This window comes from Cnephaeus nilssonii, assembly GCF_951640355.1.
Source record: "Cnephaeus nilssonii genome assembly, chromosome: 12".
Classification (NCBI taxonomy): domain Eukaryota; kingdom Metazoa; phylum Chordata; class Mammalia; order Chiroptera; family Vespertilionidae; genus Cnephaeus; species Cnephaeus nilssonii.
Genome location: NC_137083.1, coordinates 70,813,586 through 70,841,032, shown reverse-complemented (window position 1 = coordinate 70,841,032; position 27,447 = coordinate 70,813,586). Strand labels below are relative to the sequence as shown.

The 27,447-nt window shown below is 38.9% G+C and overlaps 1 protein-coding gene across 1 annotated transcript in view; it reads right to left on the bottom strand.

Annotated features, from left to right (window-relative positions):
- CTTNBP2 (cortactin binding protein 2) overlaps positions 1-27,447 on the bottom strand; it is a 178,545-nt gene that overhangs the window by 143,460 nt on the left and 7,638 nt on the right. Inside the window, 1 exon segment of the mRNA XM_079786755.1 lies at positions 13,914-14,021. Coding sequence (XP_079642881.1) covers positions 13,914-14,021 — 108 coding nt within the window.

Sequence of the window (27,447 nt, the reverse complement as noted above, 5' to 3'; positions counted from 1 at the left end):
AGCAGGGGACTTGGTTGGTAAGTCGGTAAGGAGGAATCTCCAAAAGGTTGGGGGCCTCTAGGTGGACCTTGCCGAAAGCGGCAGCCCCTGCCTTGACTTTTCCAAACAAGTCCGAGCCCCTGGGTGTTTTACTAGAATCTTTATATTTAGACTTCAAAACGTCCTTGCTTAAAGGACACTGCAGACACATGTGTCTTCTCAAGGATGCTTACCCTGCTGATAGTATATAATAGTTACTTTTAGTTCAAGCTGTTGTTATAAGAAAAGCCTAAGGAGGCAGGCAAACAGGACTGTTTGGTTGCTATAGCCAAGCGGTCCCTTAGCCCTCTCTTTCACAGAAACATGTGTCAGAGTAATCCATTCATTCGTCGCTCAGGGTCTGCTGGTCAGTCCCGGCACCTACCATCTCTCCAAACCAAACTCATATCTTATTCCCATCTGCCAAATGGGCACAAAAATGCATAGAACCTCTGATGGAGCTAAGCAGAGATGATGGAAGATGTCTTCTCAATCACAACAGTGAAGTCTCATTATTTTGTCAAGACACTCCAGAAGGAGGCCCAATGTACTTTTCAGAGTGGCTATTAAAGATTTACCCCCACTCATGGAAAGAGACTCATCAACAGAAAATCATTATCAACTCTAAGTTAACTTGTAGGGATTACTTAGGGATTTATATAAAATAATCTTATCTAAGACTACTAGAGGCCCGGTGCACGAATTTGTGCACATTGAAAGAAAATTAATTAGAAGAAATATTGTAATATCGCTATTAGCCCTTCCTCTATAATAGAAGTGCCAACCAAATTCACGATCGACAATGACAGATCGAAACACACATGTGCGATTGGCGCCAGTGAGAGCTTTATATGTATTGCACATGCACAAGTCAACTTAGCCTTTTATAGATATAGAATAAACTTGCTTAATTAGACCTGCTTTCTGATTTAGCTAAACTTTTTCCAGCCCAGTGAAGCACCCCAACTTCTCTTTCAGGTAATTGTCAGAACACAGCAGTAAATACCTACATGAAGCAGATTATTATTGTAGATCACACAGGGAGAACAAAGGGTAAAATATTTAACTGCAGCAGTGTTTGACTATATTCTTCGCAGTGAGAAAACATGAAGTCATTTTCAAGATCCACCATTTCTTACTTCTTTTCAGTCGGGTCAAGTTTCTAAGCTTTCTAAATCTCTGTTTTCTGACTAATGAAAAGAAAATAGGATTCCACCGAGTCTATCTACCTACTCCAGGACTTCTGTGAGGATCATATGAGATGAGGCACTGGGAAAATGCTTCACAGACTTTAGGTTACACCTGGCTATAAAACAAGTCATGTTTCTGTGCTAAAGAAACCGCAAGAAGGCTAGTTGCTAGGGAGAGAGAGGATGCCGGGCATTGCTACATGATGTCATTACCCGGATGGTTAGACACTTAGCATATTAGCCTCTTATATATATAGATTAGATTAGGTTAATTTAGCCTTTATGAAGGGAAATCTGAACTTTCTTACAAAACCAATGACCTATCTGCATTTCACTACACTAATTATTAGGAACATTAAATTCTTCATTGGTAGTGAATCTACCATTACCCTGACTGTATAATCTGATTACCCAAATTTTGTGTAACCTCTATTGATTGGAAGAATCAAAGGATTACATACCTCCAGAAAATCAGTACAACAGCCTTTCATGCACACCAAACTAAATTCCTGTTTGATGACTCAATTTACCACCTGCCATTTTTTGGATGCAGGTGAAAAGAGAAAAAGAAGTTGATCAAATACAAAAAAATAAAAAATCAAATAGGAAATGTAACTATAAGAGAAAGCTCTAATAATGACTGAAATGTAGGAAGATTATCAGGATATAAAACAGCAGTTTCTTAACTACTATATCCTTGTCCGTTTCATAAATCTTCATTTCCTTAAACTTGGGTCATGCAGCATTCAGACATGCTCCAACATGTCTGTATTCAGAAGACTGAATATCCTAAGTACAGAAAAGCACAAACTTCTCTGTACTCTGTGTGATAGAAGAAAACAATAAAAGATCAATGATGTTCTTCTAATCCTAATAAAGAGGTAATATGCAAATTGACCATCACTCCAACACACAAGATGGCCGCCCCCATGTAGACACAAGATGGCCAGCAGGGGAGGGCAGTTGTGGGAAATCAGACCAGCAGGGGAGGGCAGTTGGGGGGGGACCTGGCCTGCAGGGGAGGGCAGTTAGGGACGACCAGGCCTGCAGGGGAGGACAGGGGCAACCAGGCCGGCAGGGGAGGGCAGTTAGGGGTGACCAGGCCAGCAGGGGAGCAGCAATCGGGCCAGCAGGGGAGCAGTAAGGCGTCGATCAGGCTGGCAGGGGAGTGGTTATGGGGTGATCAAGCTGGCCGGCAGAAGTGGTTAGGGGCAATCAGGCAGGCAGGCTGGCAAGTGGTTGGAAGCCAGCAGTCCTGGATTGTGAGAGAGATGTCCGACTGCCCACCAGGATCGGGCCTAAACGGGCAGTCGGACATCCCTCAAGGGGTCCCAGATTGGAGAGGGTGCAGGCTGGGCTGAGGGACACACTCACCCCCTCCACCAATGCACAAATTTCATGCACTGGGCCTCTAGTATCATAATAATCTTTCAATAAGATCTTAGAAGTCTTTCAGGATTTGCTTCTGTTTATAATTAGCCGCAGTCAATGGGAGGGAAGAACAAATGAATGATTAAACATAGAAGACTGTCCAATAAACAATTGCTGGGTCACTTCCATTTCTGTGCAGCTTTTGATATTTACAACAGATCACAGGTGTGTGGGAAATGTTCTGGGAGTTTACAGCATTTAAAGTAAAATAAAGAATCTATTAATGACAATCTCCAACTCTAGGAAAGTGCTTAACTTCATTACCATTGCCTTTGAAGCAGAGGCATGGTAAGAGCCAAGCTTAGGAGTCAGACAGAAAATGGCTTATTATTCTGAGCCTGTTTCTCTATTCCTAAAAGTCAGGTACTTTCATCACTCATTCTGCTGCACCCTCAACTTTCCAGTGTTCATGAGCCTATCACTGATCTCAAGGGATTTCATAGAGATGCCAAGAGATAATGCATGTAAAGTGCCCGGCACATAATAAAAACCCAACCATGTTAAATCCCAGGCCATCTCCATGATCTGCTCCAACATCAGCCTATTGAAAACAGCAGATAACCTCAGGATGGTCCTAAGCACACGGGACCAATGGAATCAACCCTTTTCTTGATTTTGGTTTGTCTGCTGCCTAACCCATAATCATGGGGTGGAGGGAGGAAGCTGAAGAAAAAAAATTTTAGTTTGAAAGGGTTGAATCACCTCCCTCTTCCTCACTTTTAGAGATGGCTGGGAACAAAGATCATTGTTAACAGCATTATTCATGCAAAATTTAAAATAATGCCACTGGAAATCAAAGGTAGAGCAGAATAAAGAATCTGCTGCCTAAATATGGAAATGTGGGGAATGGATTGGCATGCTGAGCATAAATGTTTATAGTAATTCGTAGGTCTAATTTTTATGCCATTCCTACACACATAAAGTCAGTTTTAAAAATAATTAATGCCTATCATATTCACAATACACTTTAGAAGTTTCCAAAATTCCTAAGCCCTCCTTGGCTGGCGGGGGGTTGGGGGGCAGGGTGAGGGAGTCAGGTAGTTTTGCTTTAGAGAATGCTGTTATCTGGACAACACCTGACAAGTCACTCTCTCTCCTGAGGCCATGAAAAGAATGCTTATCCCAGCTCTTCCCAGCCCACAGTCTTACCATCTGATTTCATGTTCCTGCTTATTTTCCCACTCGCCGTGGGCTTGCTGTGAGGGTAAATTAATAGGGAGCTTAGCCTTCGTTTCCATCTGGCAGCCTCCAACCTGAGGAGTATGGCATCTACCCTGAGGAATGAGAGGTAATGCTCACTTCCTGAGACGGGAAGCAGGCGGCCAAGATCTGTCCTACAGTTTTCAAAGTGTGAGACGGAGGAAGTTCAAGGGGAAATCTTTCCACTAAGACAGACTTGGATTCAACTACAAATATTTTCTCAAGCACCTACTTGTACAGATCCTGGGCTAGGTGCTGTGTAGCACATTATCTCATTTGATCCTTACAATTCAGACAAAACTATGGCTCTGTATTGAGGCCAGAGAGTTGAGATAATAAAGCATCTGTCGAACTTCATTTATGTAGAGATTTAAAGGCCACCTTAAAGGCAGAATGGCTGCAATGCCAGACATCAGCAAATGGAGGTGTCATTTCCCCCTAACTTGAGTCTCAACTTCTATTGTACATAAAAATTATTCCCTCAAGATACAAAACCATGTTTAAAGTATTTTATGGATAAGTTCAGAGCTTCCCAAGGGTTTACCATCTGCAGTGTTTTAACCATTAAAACCCAATGCCATAGGAGCCACATCTCCATTTTGATACAGGTAAGGTTTCTAGTACAGCACCTGACCCCACGACAGGACCCATCCATTGTCTGTTTTCCACAGAAGAATTTCATGAGAAGAGTTCAGGGCTACTGAAGAGCTTGTCAGCTTTAGCATTTTTTTAATTCTGCAGGGGGTAATTATGTGAACATAACCCCTGCAATTTTCCACTTAAAAATAGGCCACATGCTTATGTTTGCGTATACCCAAGTCAGACACTGTTGAAATATATTTCACATTCTTGTCAGGTCACCTTTAGCACTATGTGAAGCAATGTTCTGCTACTTTACCTAACCATATGTGAAAAAGCTTTTAAAAATTGATTTTATAATAGATAAGCCTTTAGAAATATATAGTAATACTAAGATCTGAATAAAGAGAGCTTTTGACAATAAAATTCACTTAACTTAAATTGAAATGAGGTGAACTGGACTGGAAAAATAAAACTGAAGATGCAAATTTGCCTTTTTAATGTAGTTCAAGTGGAGAACTTAAACTTATCCATCTTATTTTAGGTGCACAACACCTTAACTAAAATCCATAGTCAGCTAGGTGGCAAAAGTGATGAATGAGGAAGCACATTTTCCATGCCTTCTTAAAGGGCAATAATTACAAGCATTTGAGACACTCACATTCCTTAGACAACCACTATGTCATTCTGTCTTCGCTCTGGCTCTCCTGAAAATTCTGTCCACCCAGCAGTTAGGGCAATCTTTGTAAATGTTTCCTTGAAAGTGGTGATACATTTTACATATTTACACTTAATAAGTTAAAAAGTTTAATGCAAAAAATACAACACAATATAACTGTGCTATGATAGTGATCTTTTAGAAAACGCATGTCAAATCCCTGGCATTATCAAGCTTAAAGACGTCAGTGGCTACCCACCTGATACAGGATGAAATCCAGCCTTACCTTTACCCTCCACATGGTCTGGTCCCAGCCTCGCTCTGCACCTTACACTGCGCTATTCTCTCTCTCAACTCTGACTTCTCACAGTTCCTATAAATTGCCAACTCCTTCCTCTCTCAGGGTCTTTGCATATGTGCTCCCTTTGCTCCTAAGCCCTCTCACAGCATTCTTTCCTTTTATTCCGTGAACATAATTTGTACCTAAATGGTTTGTTTATTAGTTTAATGTCAGCCTCTCCCACTAGATTCTAAGATCTCTGAGAATGAAAAGAAATGCCCCATGCTCCCCATCCCTGAAGTCCAAGACATGCCTAAAGACAGGAAACATCAGCTGAATAAATGAATGCATGGATCCCCATGCTGTTCAAATACCATTGGAAATACAGGGTATAACCTTCCCTTTCTTATTTCATTTGTTCAACAATTATTTACATTTTGACTCAGAAAACTAGAGAGGAAGAAGATGAATGCTCTTGATTTTTCTTTCCAAAACAACAACCAAAGACAAGAAAGGTAAGTAGGCTTTTGAGAGAACTACTTCAGACCCTTGTTTCCTCTTATAATCAAGACACACAATCAGCAATGTGGCAAAGGAAATTCTGACCAGGTGGTTAAAATGTTATCAGAATGCCTCAAAGGAACACCCTGTGTTTTCAGATTAGAAGGAGCTAATTCTAAAAAGGAACTATTAATTAAAACTGACAGTACCCTTTTCAAAGGGTACAAAAATATATTCCTGATTTGTAACCCTGAATCTATCTATCACCTGGTGTGGGTCAAATAGTACATCATTGAGCTGGGAAAGCCTCATCTTTAGTTTGTTCTCAAAGATACCCTGATTTATTAATAAAAATAAGCATGAAAAAGTTGCTCAAGTAACTTCAGTTGCTTATTAAATGATAGTGACAAATATTTTGCTTTCACGGCACATCACCTTCATTTCTTAATATATGAAAAAGCATTATTTTGCCTGGTATTCTATTTTTTCCCTTCACTAATAGTAAATGTTCATCAGGAAAAAGAATATTTCTTAGAGAATCAAACTTGACACTTCCTGTGTTTGCCCTACTGGACAAAATACAATGCTATTTCAAAATCATCATCTGTTTATATTTTACTAAAGGCCCAGTGCACGAAATTCGTGCATGGGTAGAGTCCCTGGCAGCTGCTGGCTGCCGGCCAGGGACTCGCTTTGCCAGCTGCGGCCAGGGCCTCCCTTCCCTGGCTGCCGACTGCTGGCCGGGGACTCTTCATTCCACGCTGGCCCCTGGTGGTCAGTGCACATCATAGCGAGTGATTGAACTCCTAGTCAGTCGAACTCCCGAGAGGACACTTTGCATATTAGGCTTTTATATATATAGATGAATACAAATTTGTTTGTAGAAACAACACAATATCTGGTTAACTCTCCTCTTCCTTTCTCTAGACATGGAACAAAGGCGTAATCTTAGCAGACAGGGATAGAAATGACCCAGCTGGTGTGGGTGCGGGAGGCAACCAATTGATGTGTCTCTCACATGTTCCTCTCTCTCTCTCTCCCTCCTCCCCCTCCATCCCTCCTTCCCACTCTCTCTTTAAAAAAATGGGAAAAATATCCTCAGGTGAGGAAAAAAAATTTTTTTAAAAGGTATTTGGGTCAATCAATTGCCTGCAATTGTAGGAGAATTTTGAAATGCAAGAGGCTATGTGTTTTATTTAGCTGAAACCAGAATATTATTTATCATTATTTAGCAAACATGCCATATGAGGAATACCCTCACAATACTCTATACTATACCAGTAGTTGCTTTCAAAACTAGAGTAGAAACATTATTCTACCTAATGCTTGTATTTTAGTTAAAGAGATTTCCTTTGTTCTATGTAAAAATTCTAGCACAACACCATAAAGGTTTTTTAATTGGAAAAATAAAGCACTTAAGTTCTGCCTAAAAAAAATGAATGCAATTTAAATCTGCGGAATGTTTTGAAAGTGTCAAGAAATTTGTTAAAATGGGCATTTTCAGATTAATTTAAGTTTGAGGAAAAATATCTCACAAAAAATTACTGTATCATAATAATATGTATTTGAATAGAGTTCTTATATTTATGTTAGCAAATATAGTTTTAAATGTGGGATTTTCTTGACCATTCTTACTTTACACCAGTGTTCCCCAAGTGGGGGCTATTGTGTTCCATGTGGGAGAGACCTTTCTGGCCATCACAGCAGAAGAGGTGCTAAGTCTCCTACAATGAGCAAGGTAGCTCCTTTCCCCACAACAACAACAAATATCCCCCAAATGTCAACAGTGCAAATCTGCTTTAAAACAGCACCATTAAAAACATTTTTTTAAAACATGAGTTTTGAACCCAATAAACAGATCAGATTTTCAAAAAGGAAAATAATTTTAGGCAAAATCTGAACATACTGAGTTACAGTCTGAGAAAAGCAAATACAAAGTCAAGATATACAATTTTCTACACAGGCACAATTTTGGAATAAGAATAAACCTCCACTTGGACTCACTTCAAACTTTTCTGCATGCCTGGTACATAGCAGGTATTCATCAAACACATCTGAGAGGAGGAGGAAGGAAAGGACCTATCTTCGTAGACCATACTCCGGATCATTTTATAAGACAATGTGAAACCAAGATAACGGGCCGCACTGGATTGTTAGAGGTCTCCCAGAGCCCTCCCTTCCCCCATAGCATCAGCATGTACCCAGCTGGCCAGAGCCCGTTCCCAGTCTCCTATGCAACAAGGTGTGTCCACAAAAGGTTTTACAGCACACGTGTGTGCACCGCTTAGGAGGAGCTGCTGGGCCTTCATTTCTCCTCTTGCCCCCTTTACCAGAGGTTGGCAGATGGAGGGGGCATTGACCCAGCTTCAACCCTGCCAATGAGGGCATTTCCTAAGGAGAGCGGTCAGACAGAAATAACCTCGGCTGCTGAAGAACCACTTGGCCTAGAGCCGCCTCATGAGCAGAGGTCACTCACCTCCAGAATGGTATGTGAGAAATAAACTTCTTACTTAAGCTACCATACTTTGGGTCTCTTTGTTGCAGTCACTTACACAAGGCAATTCTATAATCTGATATTCCCTATGATATAAATGCATTCTATCTGATATCTCCTGTGATATAAATGCATTCTAACTGAAGAAATGTTAAACTGGCTTTTTTTTTTTTTTTTAAGTTTCAATGCATTATGTAGTCACTGTATAGTGACTATATGTTCGGACGAAGAATGGCCATGTCTACAATACTGTTAATTCTCAATTATCCAGTCTAAAAGAAAAAAGGGATAAAAGAAATCTAGAGCTTCGCAGCTGGCATGGCTCAGTGGTTAAGCGTTGACCTACGAACCAGGAGGTCACGGTTCAATTACCGGTCAGGACATGTGCCTGTGTTGTGGGCTCGATCCCTAGTGTGGGGTGTGCAGGAGGGAGCCCATCAATGATTCTCTCTCATCATTGCATGTTGCTATTATTCTCTCCCTCTCCCTTCCTCTCTGACATCAATAAAAATATTAAAAGAAAAGAAATCTAGAGCTAATTGTCCAAACAATTCATTGTTTCAATTATATAAGAATTACATAAACTCATGCTAATAATAGCAGGCTGGACTGTGCAAAATGTAGGTTAAAATACAATTTTGACTAAAAACCTTATGATTATAGCATTTTCACATCCTTGCTCTTATTCCCCTCAAATAACATACTAATAAGAAATACTAGTATCAAGAGGGAAAAACAAGTGAAGGCCAGAAGATTCGACAAACAATAAGCATTGAATAAATGACTTCTGGATAAACTGTATATTCAAATTTTGAATAAGCAATTAAATTTAATTCATAATACTGAGGGTCTATCTTGGATTTCAGAATGTGTAACTGCTTTTCCAAAGTTCTTTCCTCTAGACTTCATTTGAACATATACACTATCCAAAGATTTACTCCTACTTTGTGTCAATGAGGGAAATCATTGAGAAACATAATATTTTTATGCAAATGAAAATATAATTCAGTTAAGCAGCTTTAATGTAGTTCACATGCCCATTAACATAGCTCTTTTTTAAATATAGCCCCCCCATAAACATTAATGTCTTGAATATTATATCTGCTATAAAATCATGGACTTGTTTTACTGGAAATTTTTTTATTGATTTTATAGAGACAAAGGAGGGAGAGAGAGGAGGGGGAAAGAGAGGGAGAGAGGAGGAAGGGAGGGAGAAAGGGAGAGAGGGAGGAAGGGAGGAAGGGAGGGAGGGAGGGAGGGAGAGAGAGAGAGAGAGAGAGAGAGAGAGAGAGAGAGAGAGAGAGAGAGAGAAAGAAAGAAACATCAATGTGAAAGAGATGGGTATCCTCCTGAACCTGCCCTGGCTATGGGGTGGCCTGTAACCTGGATGCATGCCTTTACCTGGAATTGAACCCACCATTTTTTGGTGTATGTGAAGATGCTCCAACCAACTGAGCCACAGGGGCAAGGACTTATTGAGAAATATTTTTATAAAAATTGTAAAAGTACCTGTTAGATCTGATCAAATAATTGAATCGATACCCCCTCCCCTGGGAACTGACCTTTAGGCCACTTCACAATGGACATTCCACTTCCTTAGACCACATTCCACTTGCTAAGACCATTCTCTCTCCTCTGGAGTTTCCCAGAATCTGGGAATTCTCTGCACAGAAAAAGCCCCCCTAGAGTCCTTTAGAAACCTCTGACTCCCCATCTTTGGGGCTGGAGCCATTTTGGGGCTCAGCCCATCTGTTTTCCAGATGACCTAATAAATTCATAATTCTTCACCCCTTTTGGCCTCGTGTGTTCCTCCTTCGGCAACCCTAACATTGTACCAAGATACACACTGTAATTTCATAACACCTGTTAGGGTCGCCAAAAGAATTATGCATAAGGCCAAAATGGTAAGGAATTATAAATTTATTAAATCATCTGGAAGTCAGATGGGTAGCCCCCAAATGCCATCAGCACCCAGGAACCGGGAGTGGGAGTTTTTGAAGGACTCTAGGTGGGCTTTTTTGGCAGGGAATTATCTGGGCAGGTCTGGATCCTGGGCTAGTCAGGAGAGGACAGTGACTGGTCGTAGTAAATGGAATGTGATCTAAGCAAAAGAATGTCGGTTGTGAAATGATCTAAAGGTCTGTTTCCCAGGGGAAGGTATATTGATTCGATTATTTGATCAGACCTAACACCACCCTCCTCCAAAACATCATGTTTATGGATTGAACTAAAATGTAAATTGCCATCAATTCAATGATCTATGCAATTTTTATGATAATTTGAAAATCAAAAGCATCAAGATAACAAGATTAAAAAAGTAAAATAGCTTGGTATAAAATATCTTTTTAAACTTTCTAAAATTCTAGCCCTGGCCAGGTGGCTCAGTTGGTTGGAGTGTCATCTCATACACCAGGAGAATCATGCCTGAGCACTAACATAATGAAATGCACAGTGTTATGCTATAAATTTCTTTCCTGTTACTTTCTATCACAATTAGGGCGATATATTGGTTACTTTCAACACAACCTACTTACACATGCAATTATCCATGAATTTCACTGCAGGATAGCAAGAGTAATACAAAGTACTTCATGAAAATGAAACACTAGATCTGATGGGGATGCAAAACATTGACCTGAAATATCATGTAAGGCTCCTTGAATCTCCAACATTCCTTGCTTCTGTGAAAAAACTTTCACTTTGGCAAGCCCTGATCCAAAGTAACTCTTTATAACATATAATGAACCTAAAGCAGTCACATTTTAGTGCAAAAAAGTTAAATTTAAAAGCTATCAAGATTACAGCATAAAATTTCCAAAAGTCTCCCAATATTTAAACCAAAAAAGGGGGAATAGTAGAAGAATATCATGTAAGAAAAAATATCCTGTAAATAAATTACATCTAGAAAATTTTTACTTTAGAAAATTAACTTTCATTTGTAATGCTAACAGCAAGACACCCAGGTAAAACATACATGGTGTCAAAACAAGCCAAAGGAAAATCGTTTGGGCAAAAAAATGAAAAAGAATCGCAAGTCAAATTTATAGAAAATATTCCTTTATTAACTTTTGGTTGAGAATATGTTTGTATATTTTCAGAAAACAACTCTGAGACCATGTGGATTCCTGCAACAGAGAGGAATTGACAGGAGTGCTCCAGCCATGAAGTCAGAAGAGAAACAGTCCAGAGATGGAAGACGCTGACCATGCCTTGCCATACTAGCAGTCAGCTGATATGCGTCACTGCAGATTGCCCAGGACTAAACCACAGAGGGTCGGACCTGCATTACCACCATTTGTCCACCATCCAGAACTGAAATATCATTGCTGTTATGTACACATAAACAACTGTTGGACATAGAAATCGGGACTCAAAAGAACTGTTGGCTCAGAAAGAAACTCACTATAGACTGATTCATTTGCCTCTCAGCATAACCATTATTGCTTGTCTCATTTTCGGTTCCTATAAGTGTATTCCTAGTATCACATGAGCTCACTCATCTAGGGGAAATGATGAACAACACAGACTGAAGAACAAGAACAGCATTGATCAGACTGTCAGACCTCAGAGGGAAGGTAGGGGAGGGTGGGGACAAGGGAGATAGATCAACCAAAGGACTTGTGTGCTTGCATATGAGCCTAACCAGTGATCACGGACAACAGGGGGATGGGGGCATGCGTGTGGGGGGGTTTGGGATGGGAATGGGGGGGGGGGCGTTGATGACAAATATGTGATACCTTAATCAATAAAGTAATTAAAAAATAAATTTAAAAAAACAAAGTAACTCTTTACCTCTACTTTTACATTTGAAAGTATTGCAATTAAGTTAAAAAGAGAAATACATGTGGTTGCTAAGGTGATACATAAAAGCACAGACTCCACTAAACTCTTACACATTTGTGGGAGCAGTGGTAACTGTCATAGCAATGATGCCTTTTACAGGTTAATAGAGAGCGACAGAAAAATAACCAAGGCCGCCCTGGCCCGTATGGCTCAGATGGTTGAGCGTCGTCCTGTGCACCGAAAGGTTGCTGGTTAAATCGATGTGATGCTTCTCTCTCTCAAATCAACTTTAAGAAAATCACATATTTGAAAAAAGAAGAAAAGAAAATACCTAAGGCAGAACTGGAACCTTCACATTTTTTGGTCTCCAGAGACTATCTACTGGCCTTACAGGTGATGGTGTCCTGTTCTCTCCTAGACTGAGGGTCATACATTTTGGTGATAGACTGCCTTAGCATTTCTCTCACAAAGTTCATTCAAGAAAATATACATTGGCAAGCAATGCAAATGCTCCAAATGTGGAGCAGGACGAACACCTCTCATAACCAACTGCCCACGTCTACTTAGCAAAGCCTGTCATTCAAAAAGCAGCACCTTCAACTGAAACACTGGCTTGCAGATGAAATAACTACACTCCCATTTTTCTGAGGCAATCATCCTCTGTCATCAGACAGAGGAATAATCAATATCCCTATTGTATTAGTTTTCAGTTTGTGAAAATGTACTGGAGTCTTTTTTAGAAACTGTATCTCCCCTTCCCCACACAACTGGATTCCCAGCATATCCACTTTCTCCATTATGTCTGACAACCCTCCATTATTACCTCTTCCCTCCCCCCCGGCCCCCACCATATTAGTGCCCATTGGAGACAACAATTTTTTGACATTCCACAGATTTTTATATGTTAAAATAAACTCCCTAAAGCAAAGTTTGAGGAAGTACTCCCTGGTGAAAAAAGATATCCACACTTCACATATAATAAATATACCCATTGTGGCAAAATGACCAAGAGCCAGGAAATACCTGGTTACATACAAAGTACTAAGTGTAAGAGAGAGGGGAAAAAAACTTGTTTGGTTCACAAACCAAAACAAGTGAAAGATTGGGAACAACCAATTAGAAAATTCTTCTTTGAGAAAGTTTAACAATTTTTTTTTAAAAAAACAACAATCTGTATTGAGGTATTTAAGAAATATGTTAGAATATAATGCTTCACAAGCTACTATAAAAATTTCAAAATTACTATAAGATCAGATGAAAAAGTAATAAAACCATTTAAATATATATATATATGTGTATATATATATGTGTGTGTGTATATATATATACACACACACATATACATACATACACCATTTAGTTTTTAACTCTTCTGAGTTTCTGGAAAATAATAATTTATAATTTATATAGGAAGGGAAAGGCTCTATTATCAGCAATATCTTTTACAAATGATCCTCTTAATTTTTCTTTACTGACTTCAGAATACATGTAGGATACCAAATTAGCAATATTCTGAAAACTTATGTCTTTAACCAAATAAATGCGTGAAACATAAAAGGACTGGAGAACCAAAAAGCACTTAATTTTCAAGTTTCCCATAACTTCAGTGTTTGGATTTACAAAGATTATGGGTTGATGCCTGGAGTGAGTGCACATTTTAACATGATGAAACATTTTAAGTCTACATGATTGAAAAATTAAGAAAAAGAGGCTTCACCATTGGCCTTTTGAAAGAAGAAACTGCCATGGCAATGGGACTCGGCGCTGGAAAGTTCTTACCCGCAGGGCCTCGATGACGAGGTCTCTGGCCTCCAGCTCCCCTTCCATCACGCTGAGGAGCATACGGAGCTCGGATTTACTGAGGGTGTCCACGTCAAACTCTTTTTTCTGTAACACAAATTTTTAAAAAGTGATGAAAAAAAACTATATTTAGGAACAACACACATGTCCATGTATGCAGCCCCTTTAGAAGGAACATGCTCTTTACTTTGCTACCCCTCCCCTATCCCCACACACAGAGATCTACAGACACACACATGGGACAGGTATGCGATAGATCATCTTTTATCCCAGGGGCTCAGTAAATTCAAGAAGCACTGGGGCCTGTTTGGCAGCAGACAATCTATTCCTGACCTTCAGAAAGGAGGGGTAAAAACCATTCACACCAACAGAGTGAATCTCTCCGTTAGGGAGATCCATTTTCCCAGCCTGCCTGTACATCTAGATTCAGAACGTCTTCAAATTGAGACACAAATTGAAAATCCCTGGAATTTGTAACAAAACAGGCCCAGAGTATATTGGGGAGACATTGCAAGGGTAGCCAAGAGAGCACAAGAAAACATTCCTAGAAGGGCCCTAATGTAAAGGCTCCTGGAAGGTTATTATAAATTCCAGAACATCCAATAACAACAGGTCATGTTTATAGAACACGGCAGCAGAGGCCATCAGCTGGCAGCCTACAGCCAAATCTGGCCCACAGATGTGTGTTACTTGGGCCACAAAGTGTTTTATCTTTTTATTCAGCCAACATTAACCTTTTGCACTCGGAGTCGAGTGTGACTCGACACGGTTAGCATTAGAACAAAGGAATCGAGAAAAAAGCGAGTGCAAAGGGTTAAAAAAATCCTGAAGGCCCTGGCCGGGTGTGACTAAGTGGTTACAGTGTTGGCCAGTGCACCGAAGGGTCTCTTCACATTTGTATGGCACCCAGTGGTTTCCAAAGTATTCTCAAAGAACCAAATCTATTCTGTAAGAAATCATCCTGTCTATGTATCAGTTAAGAAAACCACAGCTCAGAGAAGTTGGATAATGTGCTCACATCAGGCAACCAGGAAATGGCAGAACTACAGCTAAGGACCTGACTTGTCTACACACTTTGTGGCACAGTGCAAACATTCCAGATGAACAATACCGCCATTCTATCCATCAGCTAATAAGAAGCACTTATATACCTGACCTTACACCATCCCTTTAACACAGAAGTAAACATGGAAAGCCCATAAATGATTCCAGAGGCTTTCAAACAGGCATGATCAGAAACTGGTCACTTCTCAATTTCAAAGGAACCTTCTGGAAGGTTATAATAATTTCAGGGGAAAGAAACCAGAAGTAGCTGGTTCTTCAAAGGAAGACTTTAGGATTTTCCTCTTAAAATTGTTTCCTTTTGCACATACATTAGACCAGTGGTTCCCAACTTTTTTTGGCCATGCCCCACCTAAGCATCTCTAAAATCCTGATGCCCCCCTGTGACATATAATTCTTACTATTCAAAAAGTAAACTCCTATTCACATGGAGGAAGCCTGAAAGGCCATTAACTTGGTCTAAACAAGCTTCCAAAGAACATGGCACCCATGAAAGAGAAAAATAAAAGAATGAAAGGACAGTTGAAGTACTAAGGAAGAAATCACTAAGAATTTGTTTAAAAAAAGTATGAAGTGATATGAAAAAATAGCAAATAAAGTTTCAAAACATATAATAGAGAACTGAAATGCATAAATATGTCACAATATATATTTATATACTATACATGAGGCCCCTAGAACCATAAGAAATGCAAAATATTTATTGATAATAACTCATTCTCAAACTGCCCCCCTTAAAAATCCAATTGCCCTCTGTGGGGCGTGTGTCCCATGTTGGGAACCACTGCATTAGACAGAGCAGTTGTTTGGAAAGACAGGTGCTAAGGATAAAAAAGAAAAGAAAGAGCTGTAGTAAACCCAAAGCATGGGTAATTCTGGGAAACTTAGAAGGTTAACTTAGAGATGTTCCTTATGTATAGTAAAATTTAATATGATAGGGCTCAAATTTGGCTCCCACTATACAGTGGTGTCACATAGGTCTTATAAGCTAACTAGAGGCCCAGTGCACAAAAATTCGTGCACTCGGGGGTGTGGGGGGTCCCTCAGCCCAGCCTGCACCCTCTCACAGTCCAGGACCCCTCGGGGGATGTCCACCTGCCAACTTAGGCCCGCTCCATGGGGGATTGGACCTAAGCCACAGTCAGACATCCTTAGCGCTGCCGAGGAGGCAGGAGAGGGTCCCACCACCACTGCTGCACTCGCAGCTGTCAGCCCGGCTTGTGGCTGAGCAGAGCTCCCCCTGTGGGAGCGCACTGACCACCAGGGGGCAGCTCTGGCGTTGAGTGTCTGCCCCCTGGTGGTCAGTGCCCGTCATAGTGACTGGTCATTCCGCCCTTAGGGTCAATTTGCATATTACCCTTTTATTATATAGGATAGTTCTCAAATTCAGACACACAAAAGAATCACCTGGAGACTTTGTTAACACAGACTGCTTGGGCTCCACCCCTGGAGTTTCGGGTTGAGTTATGTCCTAGGTGGGGCCCCGAATTTGCTTTTCTAACAAGTTCCTGCTGCTGGTCCAAGGACTACGCTTGGAGAACCATTTCTACAACTTATCCTAACCTCTGTTTTCTCATCTTATATAACAGAAAACCTAAGATCTACCCCCATAAAGTTCTTATGAGGATTAAAAGGAACATAAGTATAAATAAAGGTGGGTGATTGTTATTAATAAAAGGCAGATGATTATTATTAAAGCGGAGAGCGCCAGGTGTTTTATGTACGGAGGAGTGGGATATTGGCTATAAACCTATTTCTTTGAAAATCCACCAGCACAAGTCCAAAAAACTAAGTTTATTGACTATGATGAAAGACAGACTCTTTTATCCTGGTTTTTCTTACTGAGATGGGAAAGTACCATAAGTTGCAATTCTTTTGTGCTTTAGAGCAGCAATTTTTAGTCAGTGTGCCATAGAAATTTTAAAACATGCAATACCTAACTATTTATTTGGAGGCACTGACCTCTTTTCCCTTGTCAAATAAAAAAAAAAAAAATGACAACAGCCAATACAATAGCTGTCCGGAGTGAATGAATCAAAATTACACCTATTTTTTTTAAAAATTGTATTTTATTGATTTTTTACAGACAGGGAGAGGGATAGAGAGTTGGAAACATCGATGAGAGAGAAACATTGATCAGCTGCCTCCTGCACACCTCCCACTGGGGATGTGCCCACAACCAAGGTACATGCCCTTGACTGGAATCAAACCTGGGGCCTTTCAGTCTGCAGGCCAAAGCTCTATCCACTGAGCCAAACCGGTTAGGGCTACACCTATTTTTTGTCAAACAGGCAAAACATATTTTTTTTTTGGTGTGCTGCAGAATTTTAGTAATTACTTTATGTGTGCCATGAGAAGAAAAAGGTTGAAAATCACTGCTTTAGAGGGTGTTTATTAATGCTGGGGCTGGCAGTTCTAAACAATTTAATTAATTATATATTTTATTGCTCCTGTTCCCCCTAAGCTTCATAAGTAAAGCACTCCATTTTAAAAACTAATAAATTATGGGTGGAGTCCCATTGGACCCCGCGAGAGGAGCAGAGTGGACTAGATCCTTCCCTCTAATGGCTCACCCGGGTTGAGGGAAAGTGGTGGCCACATAGGCAGACCTGTTATGCACCTCCTCCCGGGGCCAGACTGCAAATACAACTAAACTGGAGAACATTCACCTGGAATTACCAACTGAGGTCCAGCTGAGGAAACTTCTATCAAGGAAGGACAGAAAACATCTGGAGACCACACCTCCACAAAAGTTTGCATGATGTGGTCAGAAGTGAGCCATATCATCAGCCAGCCTGAGAGGAGATTCCATCCACAATTCGGACAATAACATTCAAGACACCACTACAACAGGAGAATCCAAATAACTTAAGCAAGGGGCCTTCCTAGAGCACCCAGATAAGGAGATCTAAGAGACTGCACCACTAGGTCCCACTAAACACCTACTACATATGACCATCCCACAAAGTCTGGGACGCACAGTAGTTTGATCTAATACATAGAAACAATTACAAAAGGACAGCAAAAAATGGGGAGACAAAGAAACAATCCCCAAATGAAATAAAAGGAGGAATTGCCAGAAAAGGAACTAAATGAAATGAAAGCAAGCAATCTGTCAGATAAAGAATTCAGAGTAATGGTATTAAGGGTGCTCAAACAATTCAATGCAGCCACTGTGGAGAACAGTATGGAGTTTCCTCAAAAAACTAAAAATGGAACTCCCATTTGACCCAGTAATACCACTTCTAGGAATATATCCCAAGAAGCTAGAAACATCAATCAGAAAGGATATATGTACCCCTATGTTCATAGCAGGACAATTTACCATAGCTAAGATTTGGAAACAGCCTAAGTGCCCATCAGCAGATGAGTGGATTAAAAAACTGTGGTATATCTACACAACGGAATACTACGCTGTGCTAAAAAAGAAGGAATTCCTGCCATTTGCAACAACATGGATGGAACTGGAGAGCATTATGCTAAGTGAAATAAGCCAGTCAGAGAAAGATAAATATCACATGATCTCACTCATTTATGGAATATAATGAACAACATAAACTGATGAACAAAAACAGTTCCAGAGACCGAGAAACATCGATCAGACCATCAAACCTCAGAGAGAAGGTAGGGGAGGGTGGGGGTAAGGGGGAGAGATCAACCAAAGGACTTGTATGCATGCATATAAGCCTAACCAATGGACACAGACAACAGGGGGGTAAGGGCATGAGTGGGGGGGATAGGGGGGTAATGGGGGAATAAGGACACATGTAACACCTTAATCAATAAAGAAATTTTAAAAAAAAGAAAAAAAAGAAAAGTACAATCAACTAATCTACACTAATAAAAGAGAAAGATGAAAATTGACTGTACCTTCGTGATGCCCACCAGCCAATCAGGAGTGAGTATGCAAATTAACCCAACAAAGATGGCGGGTTAATTAACATACACAGGCGCTGAGCGGCTGGGGGCGGGATGCAGGCATTCCACACTGTCCCAGCCGCTCCGGGCCTCTGGGTAGTGTGGGAATGCGGAAAGGCAGCTCTGGGCCGAAGTGAAGGCCAAAAGGTGGCTCCAGGCCAGAGCAAAGGCTGTGCTGGCAGCCAGGGGAAGGAAGGCCCATTCTTGCACAAATCTTCGTGCATTGGGCCTATAGTGAGAATTATAAGATACTTAACCTTTTGCACTCGGATGTCGAGTGTGACTCGACACAGTTAGCATCGGTAGCAGCTCGAGAAAAAAGCAAGCGAGTGCAAAGGGTTAATGAGAATACTAAGGACTTTTTGAGAGCTATACCAACATGAAAAGAGAGATTGAATCAATTAAAAACAATGAATTAGAAATGAGGAATGACATAGCTGAAATGAAGAATGACATAGCTGAAATGAAGAACACCCTGGAAGGATTCAACAATAGACTAGAAGAAGCTGAAGACCTAATCAGTGAATTAGAAGAGAAGCTAGGAAAAACACCATTCAGAGCAGCAAATGGAAAAAAGAAAATTAAAAAGTAGGAGGAGAGTTTATCGGAGCTTTGGGATAACATGAAACATAATAATATTCGCATAATAGAGTACAAAAAGGAGAAGAATATGAGATAGAAGTAGAGAGCCTGCTTGAAGAAATAATGACAGAAAACTTCCCTGACTTAGAGAAGGAGAAAGTCACTCAAGTTCAGGAAACACAGAGTCCTAGCCAAGATGAACCCCAAAAGACCCACACCTAGGCACATAATAATTGAAAAGGCAAACATTAAAGACAAAGGAAGAATTTAAAGGCTGCAAGAGAGAGACAGAAAGTTACCTACAAGGGTGCTCCCATTAGATTGTCAGGTAATATCACAATAAAAAAAACTTCAGGCCAGAAGGGAGTGGCATGAAGTACACAAAGTAATGAAAACCAAGGGACTGAACTCAAGACTACTCTAGCCAGTAAGGCTATCATTCAAAATTGAAGGTGAAATAAAGAGCTTCACAGACAAAAAAAAAAAAGGTTAAAAGAATGTATTACTACCAAACCAACAGTGTAAGAAATGCTCAAGGGACTGGTGTAAAAAGAAGAAATAGAGAGAAAAGGAAGAAGAGAGGCATAGAGTAAGAATGGAAACACATAAGTACCTATAAACAACAACCTTAAATGTAAATGACTTAAATGCTCCAATCAAAAGATATAGAGTAGCTGAAAGGATAAGAAAATGTGACCCACATATATGATGTCTACAAGAAATTCACCTCAGAACAAAAGACTCACACAGAATGAAAGTGAAGGAAATGGAAAAAAAAAATTCCACACAAATGGGAATGAAAAAAAAAGCTAGGATAGTAATACTCTTATCTGACAAAATAGACTTCAAAGTGAAGGCCATAACAAGAGACAATGAAGGCCACTTCATAATACTAAAGTGACTGATATAACAAGAGGCTATAACTCTGATAAACATATATGCACTCAATATAGGAGCATCCAAATATATACAAAAAACCTTCTGAATGATTTTAAGGGGGAGATTGACAGCAATACAATCACAGTAGGGGACTTTTACACCCCACTGACATCACTGGGTAGATCTTCTAGACAAAAAAAAAATAAAAAATCAAGAAGGAAATAGTGATCCTAAAGGACACACTAGATCAGACGGAATTAATTGACATTTACAGCACATTTCACCCCAAAGCTGCAGAATATACATTCTTCTCAAGTGTACATGGGACATTTTCAAAGACAGACCACACATTAGGACACAAAATAAGTCGTTACAAGTTCAAGAAGACTGAAATCATATCAAGCATCTTATCAGATCACAATGGCATAAAATTAGAAATCAATTACAATAAAAACATTCAAAAACATTCAAATACATGCAGGTTAAATAGCATGTTATTAAACAGTGAATGGGTTACCAAAGAGATCAAGAAAGAAATAAAAAATCCTGGAAACAAATGAAAATGAACATACAAAAACACAAAATCTCTGGGACAGAGGAAATGCAGTCCTGAGATGGAAGATCATAGGACTCCAGGCCTACCTCAAAAAACAAGAAAAATGTTTAATGTTATCTAACCCTACAACTTAAAGAATTAGAAGGACAACAAGAAAAGCACACAGTAGAAGGAAGGAAATAATAAAGATCAGGGCAGAAATAAATGACATAGAAACAAACAAACAAACAAAATACAAAAGATCAATAAAACCAAGAGCTGGTTCTTTGAAAAAATAAACAAGATTGATGAACCTCTAGCCAGACTCACCAGGAAACAAATAGAAAGGGTTCAGAGAAACAAAATAAAAACAAAAGAATCAAAGTAATATAAAATACAGAAATACAAAGGATGGTAAAAAAAAAATACTACGAACAAATATATTGCAACAAGCTGGACAACGTGGATGAAATGGATATATTCCTAGAAAAATACAATCTTCCAAAACTCAATCAGAATCAAAAACCAGAATAGGCCCATAACTACTGATGAAATTGAAGCAGTAATAAAAACTCCCACCAAACAAAAGCCCTGGTCCAGATGGGTTCGCAGGGGAGTTTTACCAAACATTCAAAGAAAAACTAACACCTATTCTCCTCAAACTATTCAAAAAAAATCCAAGAGGAGAAAACAGTTCCAACCTCTTTTTATGAAGCCAGCATTATCCTAATTCAAAAACCAGATAAAGACACTCCTGTGAAAAAGAATTATAGACCAATATCCCTGATGAACATAGATGCTAAAATCCTCAACAAAATATTAGCAAACTGGATCCAGTAAGACATTTAAAAAGTCATACACCATGACCAAGTGGGATTTATTCCAGGGATGCAAGACTGGTACAATATTTGCAAATCAACAAATGTGATACATCATATAAAAAAGCTGAAAGACAAAAATCTCATGATCATATCAATTGATGCAGAAAAAGCATTTGACACAATCCAACACCATTTTGCCATTTTTGTTAAAAACTCTTAACAAAGAGGAAATAGAGGGATCATACCTCAACATAATAAAGGCCATACATGACACATCTACAGCCAACATATTACTCCATGGGCAAAACCAAAAACCATTTCCACTAAGTACAGGAACAAGACAGGCATGTCTGCTTTCATCACTATTACTCAACATAATACTGGAAGTCCTAGCCACAGCAATTAGACAAGAAGAAGAAATAAAAGGCATCCAAATTAGAAAGGAGGGAGTAAGACTCTCTTTATTCACAGATGACATGATTATTTGTACATAGAAAACCCTAAAACTCCACCAAAAGTGACAATTCATTTAATAAATGAATTTGGCAATGTAGCAGGATACAAAATCAACACCCAAAAATTGATGGCTTTTTTATATACCAATAATGAATTCTCAGAAGAGAAACTAAAAAAATAATTCCATTTACCATTAAAACAGAAATATTAAGATACTTAGAAATAAACTTAACCAAGGAGGTAAAACATCTATACTCGGAAAACTACAGAATGTTGAATAAAAAGAGACAGAAGATATAAACAAGTGAAAGAATATACCGTGTTCAAGGATTGGTAGAATCAACATAATTAAAATGTCTGTACTACCCAAAGCGATCTATAGTTTCACTGGAATCACTATGAAAAAACCAACAGTATATTTCACACATTCCAAAAATTTACAAGGAACCAAACACACACACACACACACACACACACACACACACACACACACACAAATAGCCACAGTAATCTTGAGAAAGAAGAACAAAGTTGGAGGGATCACAAAACCAGGTATCATTATACTACAAAGCCACTGTACTCAAAACAGCCTGGTACTGGCATAAGAACAGGTATATAGCTAAATGAACAGAACAGAGACCCCAGAAATTGAACCAAGCCATTACATTCAAGTAATATTTCACAAAAAAGACAAGAGCATACAATGGAGTCAAGACAGTCTCTTCAATAAATAATGTTGGGAAAACTGGACAGGTACATGCAAAAAAATGAAACTAGACCAACAATTTACACCATACACAAGAATGAACTCAAAATGGATAAAAGACGTAAATGTAGGTCGTGAAACCATAAAAATCTTAGAAGAAACCACGGGCATCAAAATCTCAAACATCTTTTGTAGCAATATGTTTAACAATATATCTCCTAGGCCAAAGTAAACTAAGGAGAAAATAAACAAATGGGTCTCCATCAAAATAAAAGGCTTCTGCACAGCAAAAGTAACCATCAACAAAGTTAAAAGAGAGCCCACTACATGGGAGAACATATTTGCCAAGGATTCATCAGATAAGGGATTAATTTCCAAAATATATAAGAAACTCAAACAATTTAACAAAAGAAAGACAATCCAATTAAAAAATGGGCAAAGGACCTAAATAGACACTTCTCCAAAGTGGACATACAGATGACCAAGAGACATATGAAAAAATGCTCAAAGTCATTAATCATCTGAGAGATGCAAATCAAAATGACAACAAGGTATCACCTCACACCGGTCAGAATAGCTATCATCAACAAATCAACCAATGACAAGTATTGGTGAGGTTGTGGAGAAAAGGGAACAGTACACTGCTGGTAGAAATGCAGACTGCTGCAGCCACTGTGGAGAACGGTATGGAGTTTCCTCAAAAAACTAAAAAATGGAACTGCCATTTGACCCCATAATTCCACTTCTAGGAATATATCCTAAGAAACTCGGAACACCAATCAGAAAGAATATATGCACCCCTATGTTCATAGCAGCTCAATTTACAATAACTAAGATTTGGAAACATCTCAAGTGCCCATCAGCAGGTGAGTGCATAAAAACACTCTGGTACATTTACACCATGGAATACTTTGTGGTTGTAAAAAAGAAGGAACTCTTACCATTTGCAACAGCCTGGATGGACCTGGAGAGCCTTATGCTAAACTAAATAAGCCAGTCAGAGAAAGTAACAACTTTCACTCATATGTGGAATCTAATGAACATAATAAACTGATGAACAAAACAGATCCACACACATAGAAGCCTGGAACAGACTGATGAAGTTCCGAGAGAAGGTGAGGTTTAGGGGAGGGGGTCATGGAGGGGAGAGATTAACAGGTGAACGTATATGCATATATGCATAGCCCAGGGACACAGACAATAGTGTAATGAGGGTCTGGTAGGGCCAGGTTTGGGGAGGTAGGGGTCAATGGGGAAAAAACACAAAGAAAACAAAGGGGACATCTATAATACTTTCAACAATAAAGATAATTTTTTAAAATTATTTTTTCAATTCCATTTAAATTCCATATTATTTTGTATTGTGACTTGTATACTTTAATATGGTAGCTTAGATGATATGTGAGTAGCATTTCAATAATAAAAATGTAAACCAGAAATAAAACATTTATAAATTATGCAAGATATTGCCAAGATTCTTATTCATGTTAGAGTCAGGAAAACTTGCCCTGGTTTCATTATCATCAACATCACAGCATGTGAACTGCAACCAACACTTCTGTTGTTTAATGTATCAATAAAAAGGGAAATTCATTAAAATAAAAAACACTGTTTCAAGCGTAATGCTAAACAGAGATGTTTATTTTTAAAAATCTGACTCTCATCACAATATACTAAGTGATGTATTTTTACTAAAAAGCTACTACTTCCTGCAATAATAAAAATATTGTAATATTTTCAAATTGTCACTCTCCAATGCTTAATGTTTCCATCCCCTATTCTGCCAAAACACAGTAAAAGCAAAAATCCCAATAAAAAATGTTATTATTTCATAAGGAGTGGCATTTATCTGATTGGACACACATATGGTACAAAAGTACTTAGATATGGAAAAGGTAATTAGGTTTTCTTGGTTTATGAGCAAAATGATTATTTTAAATTTTATAATATTTTTAAACCACCTTATTGAGGTATGAATGACATACAAAATGCTTTACAACTTGATGAATTTGGAGATAAGTATGCAACCATGAAACCATCACCATAATCTATGCCATAAACAAATTCATCACTGAAAGTTTCTTTCCATCCTCTTTTTTTGGTAAATTTTATATCTTAAAAAACTTATTTGACAACCTAATTTGCTAAAGCAAGATACAAGACAATATAGATCCAAATGCCACACTGATAGAAAAAATTAGGATCTGCATCAGGGCACCCTGAAAACATGATACCCCTCCCTCTTAAGAAAAAGAAGTCACAGCAAACATATTCAAAGACTAAGCTTTCTTATTACTGCACTTGCTTGTCCTAGTTAACAAAGGATATTACAGATGTCACATTTTAGTGATGGCAAGGCACTAAAAAAACATTTCAAATCTGCAGGCAACTCCTCTGCCTATCATGTTTGATTTTTGCCAGCAAAAGTGCTTTATAATACCGAATTTTATAAATCTGGCATGGGAAGCTTAAACTAATAGAGAGTCTAGTCATCACATAGAGAGAAATCCTTCTATGGGATATAAACAAATTACTCCAAACTCTTACTGTTCAACACAGACGTTTTCAACAGCTCTGAATTACTTCCGATGGGTGTGGGAGGGCATTCTTCTCTAGTTTCTCACAGACGCAAAGAGAGAGAAAAGACAAAATAGAACCAGCCTGAATTGTCATCTTAAATTGTCAGAACTGAACAGAGACCAATACCAAGTTTCCTCCATGACCACTCTCCAACCCGCCACCAAATTAAAAAATGCTGGGTTTATGTATGCAATTCGACAGTCACAGCCAAATTGAGCCGGAAGACCCTTATACATATTCCTTAAGAATTAATGGAGTATATTGGCTTGCAGTATAACTTGATATCTGGTATTGTGATTCCTCCAACTTTGTTCTTCTTTCTCAAGATTGCTGCAGCTATTCTGGGTCTTTTTTGGTTCCATATAAATTTTTGGAGTGTTTGTTCTAGGTCTGTGTGTTACAGAAGACCAGAGAAAAACCAAGCAACGCTTAGAGAGATGGAGTTCCACTTTATTATTATTATGCCGGCGGGCTCAGAGAAAAAAATGTCTTTCAAATTCTGAGCAAAAACATGAAGGAAGCTTTCCCCATTTATATCTTTCCACCCCCTTTGTCTCCCAAATAAGGATTTTTCCAGACCTTACGTTAGATGACTAGTCTACAAGGTCAGACAGTCAAGTTTATCTTCCCTATTATTCAAGCAGCTAGAAAGCAAAGTTAATTTACAGAGTAAGGGGCCATCTAAAAATAATAGAGTTGACTCACAGAATAAGGGATCATCTAATAGCAGAGAATTTCAAACAGTAGTTTTTACAAAAATAGGGGTTAGCCTTCTCATGTGAAATATGCCATTGGTATTTTAATAGGGACTGCACTGAATCTATAGATTGCTTTGGGTAGTATGGACATTTTAATGATGTTGATTCTACTAATCCATGAACATGGTATATTCTTCCACTTGTTTATATCTTCCTCTATCTTTTTTTTAAACATCCTATAGTTTTCACAGTACAGATCTTTTACCTCCTTTGGTTAAGTTTATTCCTAAGTATCTTAATTTTTTTGTTGCAATGGTAAATGGGATTTGGCAAAATAACAGGCATATAGATCAATGGAACAGAACAGAAAGCCCAGAAATTGACCCAAGCCACTATGCTCAATTAATATTTGACAAAGGAAGCAAGAGCATACATTGGAGCAAAGTCTCTTCGATAAATGGTGTTGGGGAAAATGGACAGGTACATGCAAAAAAATGAAACTAGTCCACCAACTTACACCATACACAAGAATAAACTCAAAATGGATAAAAGACTTAAATGTAAGATGTGAAACCATACAAGTCCTAGAAGAAACCATAGCCAGCAACACCTCAGACATCTCCCGTAGCGATATGTTTACTGATACATCTCCTAGGACAATGGAAACTAAGGAGAAAATAAACAAATGGGACTACATGAAAATAAAAAGCTTCTGCATGGCAAAGGAAACCATCATCAAAATAACAAGAGACCCCCACTATATGGGAGAACATATTTGACAATGAAACATCTGATAAGGGATTAATCTCCAAAATATACAGGGAACTCATACAACTTAACCAAAGGAAGACAAACAATCCAATTAAAAAATGGGCAAAGGACCTAAATAGGCACTTTTCAAAGTGGACATACAGAAAGCCAAAAGGCATATGAAAAAATGCTTGAAGTCACTAATCATCTGAGAGATGCAAATCAAAATGACAATAAGATATCACCTTACACCTGTCAGAATAGCTATCATCAACAAATCAACCAATGACAAGTATTGGCGAGGTTATGGAGAAATGGGAACCCTAGTACACTGCTGGTAGGAATGTAGACTGGGGCAGCCACTGTGGAAAACAATATGGAGTGTCCTCAAAAAATTAAAAATGGAACTCCCATTTGACCCAGTGATCCCACTTCTAGGAATACATCCTACGAAACCTGAAACACTCACCAGAAAGAATATATGCACCCCTATGTTCATAACAGTGCAATTTATAGTAGCTAAAGA